This window comes from Charadrius vociferus, unplaced genomic scaffold (assembly GCF_000708025.1).
Source record: "Charadrius vociferus isolate BGI_N301 unplaced genomic scaffold, ASM70802v2 scaffold472, whole genome shotgun sequence".
NCBI lineage: Eukaryota > Metazoa > Chordata > Aves > Charadriiformes > Charadriidae > Charadrius > Charadrius vociferus.
In genome coordinates this window covers 4,918,709-4,932,348 of record NW_009647735.1, presented here as the reverse complement: position 1 = coordinate 4,932,348, position 13,640 = coordinate 4,918,709, and the positions used below count along the sequence as shown (strand labels likewise).

General features: G+C 35.5%; 1 protein-coding gene across 1 annotated transcript in view; it reads right to left on the bottom strand.

The window, feature by feature from the left end:
• The window catches only part of DIAPH2 (diaphanous-related formin 2), a 174,752-nt gene that overhangs the window by 109,451 nt on the left and 51,661 nt on the right, over window positions 1-13,640 (bottom strand). The window contains exons 18-19 of the mRNA XM_009881778.1: window positions 1,528-1,629; window positions 144-238 (exon numbers count right to left, since the gene is read on the bottom strand). Of these exons, the coding sequence (XP_009880080.1) occupies window positions 144-238; window positions 1,528-1,629 (197 nt within the window). The remainder of the gene's footprint in view (window positions 1-143; window positions 239-1,527; window positions 1,630-13,640) is intronic.

Here is a 13,640-nt window from a genome sequence, read left to right as displayed (position 1 = left end):
AAGCAAATGGTAAACACAACTGATACATTTGTAGGGGATGCCCAGAATACTCTACACTATTCTTATTTTTGAATTCTTACACCTTTACAGAATTTTCATGTGGAAAACAAACTATAAACAAAACCAGAAACCTTTTCGCATACCTGAATCAAGGATTCACTCAGCTTCTCTTCATCCACCTCTAAAATTATATTTTTTATTTCTTCATAAGGCAAACGGAAAGAACCCAAAAATATTGCTGAAATTCAGTAATAAGTAATTAGAATCAAAAAGGTCAAAAACATTGATGCAAGAAGGCAATTCCTAGCAACTCAAAAATCATATCTGATTCAAATTAAGATGTTTTACAATGAAGAAGTTTTCTATATAAAATAAATAGCCACACCATTGCAGTTCAACTTAATAATTTTACTTCTAAAAAATAAAAGTATGACAACAGTTTTTACTGTTTAATCAGCCTCAGCTGCTCCCTAGCAGTGTTACTTATCTCTAGCACTGAAGTCCTATCTTTATGAATGACAACATACCTGCATTACTACTTAGACTTACTCAGTCACTCGAAGACTTTAACTATTATTTTTTGCTTTCACAACTACGTATGAATAGCTGTACTGCATTTACAACTGATTGAGTGACATTTACCTGACATTCTAGAAAAAAGTCCATGTCAAAAGTAAAATTAAGAGCTGAGTAAAGACAAAAAAAATAATACCCAAACTCTACCACTTTTTAGGATAAGTAAAATCATACAAGAGACAATATAAATTGTGCACCCTTCAAAGATGGGAGTTTTCAAAACAATTTGGTCTCAGGATGTTCTAATATCTCAGCAGAGCCTCATTCAGTATACTACAAAGTATCCTAACACAGATGTGTTAGCATACCATTTTCAAATGCATCCATATTTTCAAAACTTGTAGTTTTATATCACTTGTGTCATAGAGCATTTTCTGCTTCAGAGAATGTGCTCACGGATGTGGTAATAAACAATGCACAGATTTGGTTTTACTCACTTCATTTGCCACAAGCATAGATGGCCTTTTATAGTATTTCAAATTCAAGTAAGTGAATCTACTACTCTCTCAATAACTAAAGAGAGAAGCAGCACGTTAAAAAGAATAGGTGGGGCTGTTCTCCTTACAATTCATAGTAGTATTTGCACCTAACTTACCCTGTTTCATAACATATGGCCTATCAACCCCAACCCACAAAACCTACCAACACTGTGCCTTCCCTTATACTTCCAGTCTAAAGCAATTAATGAAATAATTTTTTCTTACCGAAAAAAAGGTCATTAACATTTAAGTCTACATCATTTTCCCATATTACTTTAAGTTTTCCCAAGTTGCATAGCGTATTCAAATCATACATATATGTAAAGCCCTTCTGAACTTAAGACTCATGTTCACATTAGCCAGTTTTTAGAAAAAGAATATTGCACATGTAAACAAAAAGGAAAGAAAACATTTAAGAAGTCATGTGCACATGCTAATTCGACATTCACCTAATGCATTTGATATCACTTACATAGGTTTTGTGCGCTTTTTCCATCCAGAACTCTTAATTCTTTAATCCTTTTCTTTGACTGAGCTGTCTTCTTTTCTTCTGATTCTTCTACTGCCTTTTTAGCTGTAAAGAATGTATTTATTAAATTCTGATTCATTATTACAACTGCTAAATCTAACAGACTGAGAGCAACTCAGCTAGAAAGCCATAATAATGCATCTATTTAGAATCAGTTCAAGGCAAAATGAATCCACTGACTCAACGTACTGTAAAATATCCAAAGAAACAAAGTAAATTTACGAAATTAGGAAGAATGTGAAATGAAAATATTATTATGACAATGACCGATTTTACCAAGCACTATCAAATTACATGTATGCTTTAACCCACAAAATTTGTTATCTTCAGCTCCATTTTATTCCAAGCACCTTTAAAAATAGTCATTTGGTGTTACTTCAAAGCACATTAGTGCCCTCTGTTGAAATATTACTAATTCAAATACAATATCAAGTTCTTCATTCAAAACCAATAATATATATCATTTGAGATCTATCACACTATATAAAGGTAGGTTTTTAATAATTATTTATGTTGTCACTGGTAAAGAGCAAAAACCATATAAGAAAATACCATTATTATTTTTTTTTTAATTAGCAAGGATCACTAACCTTATATTCACTGCTTAAAATTCTATATAAAGTAATGTGGCATTGAAATATTTAAAATATATGCTGATATTTTCATAATTTAACATACTTAATTGTCACAAAATGTTCTTATGTATTAATTAAGTAAACCTATTAACAAGGATTTATTTACTTTTAAGTATCACATATTTGGCACTGAAGGAACAGAAACTTAACATGCTTAACATTAATTAAACCTAATGAACATTTTAAGTCATTCAAAAGTAACTCAAAAACTCTGAAGTCAAATTAGGAGGAAGTTTTAAGCAGAGTAAATAAGCCTTTCTCCTCTGAGCATTGTTTCTTGCTGTACTAATTTCATCAGCATAGGTTTCATTACAAGTATCTCCTAAGAAAAGATGTTCAATCTTAGTTGAAGAATAACACCAAAGCCTCAGTTTCAACCTCTTAAAAAACCCCCCAAAAAAAACCCCCAAAACAAATAAACCAGTTGTTTTTCACCTTATACACATTACCACTAGGAAAACATGTTGCATAAAATAATTCTACTGCGTTTATACCACTTGAATAATTAGTTTACCTTGGGCATTTTTGGAGCAGCGTAAACTAAGCTAGTACAAGATAGTTCTCTCATTCCCAGCTACCTCTAAAAAGCCTAACACAGTAAAAGCTCAACAAAAAAGACGATTCATCAACAAGCTAATACTTGCTCTCCCCTTGCCCCACAATTACTCTGCAAGCCTAACTATATATGACCAGCTTGCTTTGTATTTATAACAGGACCAAGCTACACATCAGCTTAATAATACACAGATAATACCCCAAATTCACACCAGCACTGACCCTTTACCTACGATGAATGACTTTTTAAAATCCTGAAGTGATACTGCATGAAATAATCACACCCTTACCACTAATCGTTCCCACTTAAACAAGCAAATAAAACCAGGTGCTCAACAAAACAAACAAAAAACCTAAGAGTTAAAAATTAGTTGACCCATGAGAAGACAATAAATATTCTGAGTTCAGTTATATGAACAGAAGCTACTGAAAAGCCTAGATTTGTGTCTGTTCAGACAGGTGCAAGAACTGATTCAAGATGAGTGACCTATTCAAATCTGTTTAAGAATCAAACTCTCGGGATTTCCATATATGACTGGGTCTTTGAAGTGTTAGCCAACACACACCCTCACTACCAGCTCACAGGGTACTGTACTTGTCACGTTAGTTGTGAACACTAAGCAGAAACCTGTTCTGCAATCAGCTAAGGCAATACACACACAAAAACAGGGTTCAACTACAGAGATAAGAAAAATATGAAGTTTTAAAAGAAAACTGAAGATGCAGATGTTTTTGTTACCAAATGTCACCCAACAGACAGGTAATATTTAGTAGTGATTCGACTGTGATAGGACAATGCAGAAATTTAAATAAATTAACAAATAAAAAGCTACTTGATACATTTCAGCGTCAATATACTATTGCTGACCAACCTCTCAACATCTTTCAGGTACTCCTTTCACAAGTGCCTGTTTAAAGACGAGACACGCTGTTCAGGTTTGATGCCACAGAACCGGAGGGAGAGGTAAAAAAAGGATTTTATACCAGTCAACATAGGGTAGCTCAAAAAAGCAACATGAAAAAACCCAATCTGCAAGCTAAAGCACCTCTATTACATCATACAGACCTTTGAGTTTAGTGCTGTGATTATTCATTACAGCACTTTGATAATGGCACTGGCTTACATCTTCATTCAAAATGTTTTCCAACTGACAGGCTGTACCTAGAGCTAGTGAGTCATACCCAGGTTTTCCGTAACAAAGGTGGTGGTATTTAGAAAAACAGGTGTAGCAGAGGGGAAATTTCCTTTCTTTCTGACCACAGCAACAGGACACTGAAAGAAACAGGTCAGCTCTCCAAGTCTGAAACTTTATTCTACGGGGCCCATCTCCCACCCAAATCCATCCTGAGCTAGCCAGCCTCCTCTCAGTACCCTGCTTAAGTTTGCCTCTCTTATTTCAGAATACGACTGGCTTTTTCCCCACCTAAAGTCAGGCTTGATCCAGATTCACGGCTCTCCTGTTTCACTTCCCAGAACATGCTCACTAATCAAGTTTATGTCAGTACTCCACTGCAGTAACAGCCCTGGAATGATGGCAGCATCCTCCAGGAAGTGGTTAAGCCTGTCCAGGTACTCCAGCAAGTCACTCTGAACAAGTGAATAAGACCTCCTGCACAAGTTCTCAGGAAGAGAGTCCAGGAGCCCAAGCATTTGTCACCACCAGAGCAGATTTCAGGTCGAAAAGGGCCCATCAGGTTGTCCTCTTGCATTTCAGAGCACCATGTCTGTGGTAACTGACAGTGCTAAGGCGCTCTGGTTGTGTTGATGCAAAGCAGTTTCAAATCCCCTACATCTCTGTTTTACTTCTTGAAAAGTAATCCCTTTTCACACAAATTTATGTAGACCAATATTTGGACTTATCTGGAGTGTATGTACATACACACACATATATTTATTGAAATGAGAAAATACCCCCTAAGGCATAATTATCTCACACCTGTTACGCGTATAGAAAGTTTTGGTTGAGTTTCTTTTCTGTTACCATCTACCTCAAGCAGACAGGAGAGGAAAAAGGCAGTTTTAGCATTGGCAGAAGCCTCTTTGCAGATCAGAAAATACAGCTCTAAACACCAATATTACGTAACCTCTTTTTTTTTTTAATTTAGATTAGACAACATATTTGTTTATCAGTGTTGGAGGAAAAAAGCTGATGCAACATGCTGCAAGGGATTGTTTTCTGTTCATCTTATATTACGCAACACACATGCAGCTCAAGTGTGTACATTTAGCGATACCTTCAGCTGGGAACTAATGTAATCCCACAGAAAGTGCACTGCTTGAAACCCATGTAGGGTTTAAAGAAAAAATGGCAACACTAAACAAAATGTTGTATAAGTTTTAAATATGTTAAACAAGACTCCTGGTAATCATGGCAAAGAACAGACACAAACACGGCAAAATGCTTCAGAGGAGTAATTAAGAAAAAATCCTACTACCAGTACTTTTGTACTTCTGTAGCCAAAGAAGCAAGCACACATGGCTCTTCAAAATTCCTGTTCTACACCTGTTCATTAATTCAGCAACTAAATGGCATTAAGTCATCATAACAAATTGTTAGTAATATATACAAGTTTACTTAATATTATTGAAGCTGTTAAAGCATTTTTCTGAGCTGAAATGTCTAGTTCATATTAATCTCCTCCTTTCTTTTTTTAAATAACCAGCAAATAATTTTAATAAAGAAGTAACAGTAGAAACTGCCATTCATGAACATGATGAGGATGAAAATGAAAGGGAGACAAAAAGGAGTACACTGAATTACAGTATGGAGAAAGCAGAGATTTAGGAGAACTTTAGCTTATTTGAACCTGAGCCTTAATCTCCAATTTCTATCCAGTCTTTACGCACAGTGAACAAATGCCCTTATATTATCACAGGAAATGAATGAGTAATTTCATCTTATTTCCATCTGGCAAGTGGCTTACCAACTGCATTTACTAGTATTTGGCAGCAAAAGTAAATACACAAAAGAAATTAATTGCTTTATTTTTCCCTTTACCTGAAAGAAGATTAAGGGATGTAAACTATACATACAGGAGTATGCTTGAACAGCTGAAACTATTAATTACACTGAGAAGTTCACTCACAAAAATCCCCCACATCATAGGACTTGGTAGAAAAGTGAAATAAGGAGCTAGTAATGGCATTGAAAGATTAGATGTTTTGTAGGACAAAAATTCCGTAAATTTTACTGCAACATAATAGAACTTTTTTAAGCCTGGCTAAATTGATGATATTGGGAAGCTACTGATAATTTTCTATTTCTACTTTACTTCTAGAGGCACCCAGGAACAGAAATAAAACTCAAAGAAAAGGGGAGAGGGAAGAAAGCCAAACATTACACAGTCTGAAGTCTGCACTTGTTCTCTTCCCTCACCAATACACCAACATCAAACCTTTGGCATTTGTCCAACCACATCCTTTCCACACTCCAATGAAACAGTGCAGCAGTTCACACAAGGTAGACCTAGTTAGCACAGCTGTTAGCATAAGCCTGTGAACTTCCACCAACCATTTGTTTCAGTAAAATAGAAGAAATATGACCACTCTTCCTCCAGACAGCAGAATGAACTGGCAAGTTTTGCATGCTCAAGGAAACGGATAGCAAAGACTACACAAAACTATGCAAAGAACCTGCTGATCATCAAGAAGTGCAAATGGGTCCACAATCTTCTGGAGCAAGCAGAGCCCTGTCAATGGCAACAAGTCAGAAAACAGTGGTGCAGACTAAATGGACCAGTGACCAAGGAGGTATTCTCTAACCAATCCTATAACCAATGAAACTAGACAATGTTCAATAGATCTCAGAGGAGAGACTCTGGGAGATGCCACGGTCCTGCACCCGGACTATGCATCACACAGCTGAAGCTACGACTTCTCTCCTGGACCACATCATCACCTGCAGAACATGGATGTCATGCAATTTGTGAACTGCATAAACTGAGATTTAAGTTCTCTGGTATCCAAACTCATAGTCTCCACACCCTCATTTGGTCTTAAAATTTGACAAATGCCAAACCATTTCCCCAAATATCTAGAGACAAAAGCAAGAGCATTAACAGATGCTAGCCACTCCCTCTTGTCTATTAAGTCAGCAGCCCTGTGATCTCATGCTCATTCCCAATGCCACCTGGCATTTTGCAGTCACCTAAAATCACTCAGCTATCAATTCCTAAAGTAAAATTAATTCAGGCACTCCTGCTGTCACTGTCCTTTCTGCAATCAGAAGAGCTAAATACCTCGTGCAGCATTAAAAAAACCCAAAAAAATAAAAAAAAAAAAACCAACCAGAAAGAAAACAAGTTTATTACAAAGAAAGCAAGCAATTGATCTGAAAGTGGATCTGAGTTTGAGCCCTCAAGAAAAAAAAAATAAAACTGACAAGGGAAAAAAATCATGGAACCTCTTGCAATCTCATATGTTTTTTGCCTAATTAATGTAATCAAGCTGAAGGAAGTGACATCAACCCAACAGATTATGCTCTTAGGAAGAAAAAAATATAATCATGACTTAGTTTTACAAATGAGTTTTATCAAAAAATAGCAGGGGATCTATATTCTCATTATTTGTTCATATAATACATTGGATTGTTATTATATTTGACGACTACATTTAATGATTATATGAAATATTTCTTGTTCTACTAAAACTGCCCTAAAATAGTTGAAAGTAGCCTAATTTTCAAGTGCAATTTGAAAATCTGCATCAGGAACTTGTGCAGTAAAGTTATATGGTTAAAGTGTACTTAATTGACCACGCCATATTGCAGTTGCTTTCAGCTTTCCATCAACAGCCTGAAATCAAGTAGATGTCTGGGCCACAAATACTTTATTTAACAAAAAAAAAAAAAAAATAAAAAAAAAAACAACAAACAACCAAACCCCAACAAGTGCTACACACAACTGATTTTGCCCCTTTCTACTTACTTCGCTAAAGACCTATGCAAAAAATGTTACTTTTGCTGAAAGACAGTAAGCAAATATTAGCAATTCATCACATAGAAATGGTGACAGAAATACATGCCAGTACTCCTGAACACTAGAAATCCAACAGCAGGAGGCAAACAATGATTAAACTGAAAATATCCTCAATGGGCCTACTTAACTGTGTTGTACGACGTGCTGTGAGAAGCTGGAAGAAAAGTGAGTAGCCCTTTCCATGAACTCTTCTCTCACATTCCCTCCATGAATATTTATAGAGAAGAAACCCTCAGGATTGTCCATCCCACTCCTTCTTTTGCCACTGCTTCAACACCTGTGAGGCTTAAGGTGAAGATGCTGGCTTTTGCTCCAAAGAAATGCTTATCCTTGGTGGGTTTCGCTGGGCACTGAGACATTACACGTCTTTGCTGCATATACATGAGTGTTTGACTAATGCCTAAAAAGATCAGTCAATGCGTTTTAGAAGTAATATAGTAAGTTTTTATGTGCGTCAGAGACGACATTTGCCTATAAAAATAAAATGCTGCCTATCATAGTATTTGTAATTTAGACAGTTGCATGTCCCAGTTATATTTTTTTCCTCTGGTATCAGGTCATCATCACCTCAGAACTGCGAAATCCGATAGAATCTGGAAATAATTATAGCTAACTGATACTCCTGTTATCCATACAACTTTCAAAAGCAAAAGAAAAGCACCAAGACTCGGCGGGGGGGGAAGGAATTCAAAGCAAAACAAAATGTTGAAGAACTGCTACCATATTTTATCAAGATTTTTGTAAACTCATTTTCTGTTATTACTATGACAAGTCTAGTAAACAAAAGTCTTTTAAATTAATAGTTCAGCTATTGTTGCCTTGATTAGGCTTGTAAAAGGCACATTTTTCCCAATAAAAAAACCAAAACAAAACATAACTTATGGGAATCACATTTTCCAAAGGCATTTGAGAAAATGAAACTAAAAAAAGATCTCAAGATCCCAAAATCGCTTTATAGAGTCAAGTTAAATACATATTGGTGTTTAATGGAACAGACTACAATTTTAGTGAAAATGAAGTGCTAAATTGATTTCTTTTCCTCTTGCACTGTGATATTTGATATATAAAGCTCTTGACTAAATATTTAAAGACTAAGTAAAATACACATTTCCAAATGCACACTCCAGTAGCCTTTCCCTTTTTGAAGTGCTCCTCTACCATAAGGTTTTTAAACAAACAGGCATGTACAAAGGAAACAATTCTTCATATCTTAATCCCCAAGCCCTCTATTTTTTTTTACCAACTTCTATATCTACTGTAGTGTTTTAAGAGCAATGTGGTACATCCTGGCTATATACTCTGATCTACACAGTGAAATACAGAATGTTACACTTCCATTGACTTAGTACTTAACAAGTTTGACTTAATGTTTAGTAAAAGGAATTCTATTCTTCTACTATTTTAGAGCTAAAAAATATTGGTAACTAGCTGGTATTTATTGTTTTATTAAGCCAGCAGAACTCAAAGGGATGCTTTCATAGGCATCAGGTCCAAAGCATAACTTTACAAGCAAAAAGGATCATACTAAAAATAATTGGGAAATTATCTGTATTAATAGATTCCATTAATTTCTATACCTAGCAAGCAGTGCCCTGTGAAGTTGGCTGGTAATCACAGCTTTGATGTTTGACAAATACAAATAGCAATTTTTGTCCTCATTTATAAAATGTTGAGAAATCAGTTTTCCATGAAGAAATGTTTCCAGTGGGGGCCTTGTTGTGTACAGTATCAAATAAATCTCATCAGCTGGATGTAATCTGTAACAAGCATGTCTTTCAATCTAATCATATGTGGGCACAAATATTTTTGCTACCTGTCAGTGACAAGAATACAGGTTATCGCAACCTTTGTTAGAATTACTTACAGTTATAACCAGACTCATTAGAGGGCAGTGACTGGTTTGGAACATGAACTGCTACACCACACAATGTCACAGGGAAGACATATTGCATCTTTCCACTTCACAATCATTCTGACTAATCATCATTCTAACTAAGGTCATCCAAATAGAGTTTCAATATACTGTGACAGTGAAACATTTCCGGCATACTAACATAACTCTCTGAAAAACAAACAGTAATTGAGACACTTGATTCCATAGTAAGACAACCAAAACTGTGAGGTCCCCCCCTACAATAACTGGGGTATATCAACTGATACTTGGTGAGATAATGCCCATCGTTCAGTGACGTATTACTGTTTGTCTCGTGTGTCATGCACAACTTCAATCTTCCCCTCTGTGGTCTTTGAAAACACAGAGAAAGTAAATACAAATTAGTTATTAATTCGACTCGCAATGACAGAAAAAGGAGGCAACAAACCAGGAAGAGTACCACGCAGCAGGATTAAAACAGTGGAAAACTGCGTGTTTGCTTGAAATACAGAGAAGATCAATGCCACGGGTTATGAATGCTGAAAGATCATGAGTTCACTGAAGACAAAACACAATGAAGACTTTACTATGTATAAACATGTGACCTCTGGCTTAGGGAAAAAAAAAAAACAAAAACAAACTGTCAACCATTGGAGGCTGGGAAGTATCAATATTTAGTTTACTCTGACTATGCACTTAAAAAGACAGACATTTAATATATATTAATTAACACATATTTACTCTGCTGCCTAAGCATCAGCTCTCAGTCACCTACTGAAGATGAAACACTGGGGTCAAGCAGTCTGAAGACAACCCTGTACGGTTGTATATGTTACTACTACCTTCTAAGAGATCTACCTTGAAAAAGCTTTCTTGCCGTCAAAGTATCTCCAAGTGTGTTGAAAACACCCAGGTGCTCACTGAATACATGTGCAATGATTACCTGCCTTCAAGAGGTAAAAGATAAATTGCTTCAACATCACAGGATTAGTCTTCGGGGACCTACCAGAGTACTAAATTAAGCCACTTGCGTTTTAGCAGACTAAAAATAGTCCTGAAACACACAGCTACCAGTCTCTCACCTTTACCAAAATAGTTGTCTCACTATTCACCTCAGCACATTTTAAGCATATATGCATACAGAATCCACAGTATATTCTAAAATTAGCAGATGTAATCTACGCTCTGCTTACCTATATATTACCAACATAAACAAAATCTGGCTAAAATGATCCATTAAGAGGGCAGCAGCTCGGTGCTAACAATCCAGATGTCTTAAATCCAAGAACAATAAATGTCAAAAGGAAAACCTTGAAACTTGTTCTACATGAACTACTGTTCAGAATACACAACTTACAGATAATTCCACATTGACTTATAAAAATCAGCCAGTTTACCATATGGGCTTTCTGCTTTTAGAAAGCCTTCAAGCCATAAATTTCTTATTCACTTGCCTCTTCACATTGGAAAATTGTTCTGTAACAGTATTATGAAATAATTATACTCCCACCTTACAGAACAGAAAAAGGTATCTGAAAGAACGAAGTTTCAGAGAAATTTCAGTTTCCCACAACTGCACAAGACACACAACACTTACAGAATATAAAAAACAGTAATTTCAACTTTACATCCTTTAGAGATCATTAACAAGTAATCCAATAACTCAAGAAAATTATCAGCTTTTTATCTGTGTTAATGCCTATGTACCTAGTATTTTCACTTTCTCAATGAATTCAGAAACCTAATAGCATGATTGTTCACTTTTAATTCTTTAGATCACTTTTTAATGTATCTTCCTCCAAAGAACCTTCACTGATTTAGAGACCTGATCTATCCTTACTCCATGTATATATGGCAAAAATTCTTGCAATGGCAGATGCTCTGTTCAAAGCATCTCCTAATAGCATTACAGCTGAAACAACTATCAGTCAAATAAAACTTGCAATCTCAAAAGGATGTGAGGACTTTTTTTTTGGGGGGGGTCAGCAAACAAGGAAGAAAAATCAGTTTTGCACATAAAATCAACTGGCACAGGGAGGGCAGCATTTTTTGTAAATACAACACCACTACAGGTGAGGCCGATATGGAACTGGAACTGGGTCATGAATGAGATCACATTTTGTCAGTTTACATTTCTACTGGAAAAAAATACATTGTATTTCATATAGAGAAATCTGAGGGATAATACATTTAGGAAGTAATGTATATATATTCCAGCTATGGTTCTGCTGAAAGATGGAGGAAACATCTCTTTAATACAGACTTAAAAGAATTATTTTACAAGTAAGACCATAAATTTTGCTTATAACTACCTCTTTGTTTACAGTGGGGTTTTATTTATTTAAACAAATACACAGTTATTCTGGAACTCTGCTGGAAGCTTTCAGGATATTAAAGTATAGGCGCATATTCTATTTAATAGTCAGCACAAACTTCCCTAGTACATTGCTGATCTGTTTTCCATCCTTTCCTCCAGACTTTTGGGGTTTTTTTTTCCCCCCCTCCCACCCTCACTTGGGTCACAAATCCACAGCCAACTGTGTGGTTTACTTCAGCTGAAGGACCTGCACTACAACACTCAGCCTTCCAGTAGTAACTAGATATGGAGCTTGCTTTACTAATATTGAGAAAGCTTCCAGAAAACATAGCTAGAGTTACAAATAACACACCAGAAGGCTAAAGACATTGTTTTAAAACCATCCTGCATAGAATTATAGAACACAGACATAGAAGTGACAAGTGATTGGCCTTCAACTCATTATTGGTGTACTTTGTGTACATATACAGATATAAATTCTTGCACATGAAAGATAAGCCACACTTCAGGAAAATTTCCACAACAGATAATCTTAACAGTTCATTTCACAAAAAATTACTGTAAAATCCATGGAACAGGCTATTTAATTATGTTCTGAGTAACTAGCTTCAAATTAAATAGATTTTTCTACTAACTTAAACTCCCTTGCAAAAAATGAAGTTGCAAAAAAATACTTGAGGAGAGTATCTTTTGAGGGTTATTTTTTCTGTTTTTACATTAGAGAAAGCATTCTTTTCAGTCTAATTTTTTACCTATTCACACAGAATGTGTTTTATTCCAGGAATACAGTTTTTCATTTGTTTAAAAACAAACAGAAGCCACTTCTTTTTTCAGTTCAACACAGATTCTTTTTTCAGTTCAACTTCTGAATTTCATGGAAAAAATACTCTCTGTAAGAGCATTATAGATCAAGACTACTTCATGAATGTATTCATATTTCATGCTAATTAGTCTTTGTACACAATCCCTTTCCCTGGTGTGCCTAGTACATGTGTCTCTGTCCTCAAGTGCTCATTAAATGTGCTATAGTTTATTTGAGCACTGCATCACCGAGACTGAAATAGACATTTCAGAATACAAAACTGGCTTTCTTCCTCTGCTGTATTTTATAAAGCTGCTACAAACAAAAGCTCTATTTCCTTTAGAAAAACAAGGCATATAGTAAGTACAGAATGTACTAACTACTAACACAGTTATCACACAGAGGCTGGAATTCCAAACTTGTTGAATACACGTATCTGGGTAACATATGCGTGTTTATGTGCAACAAGTAGTTATCTTTACTCTTTTCTAATGGGGACCTTTGAGACACCAGATGTAGGGGAAAAAACATGCCTTTGAGAGTTTACCTCCTCTTGACTTTTCTTTATAGTCCAAATTGACTCTTCTACCTTTCCTCTTCAAGATTTTCTTTTTTAAAATTCTGATAATTCTCTAAGTTACCACCTAAAATTTATGACATTATAACTACGACAGCTCAGTCACAATGTTGTTAAAAACACATACGAGAGACCTTTTAAGATGATACACAGCTGTTCTCACTCCAGTATTTTTCCTTCCAAGGCTTCAACACAAAACACTACATGTTTACCACAACCCCACTACCAACCACTATCTGATTATCGGTTAATAGCATTTCCAAAACCAGATTTTTTTGAATGACACAGAAAAATAAAGAAGAGGCTCGTTAATTTATTAG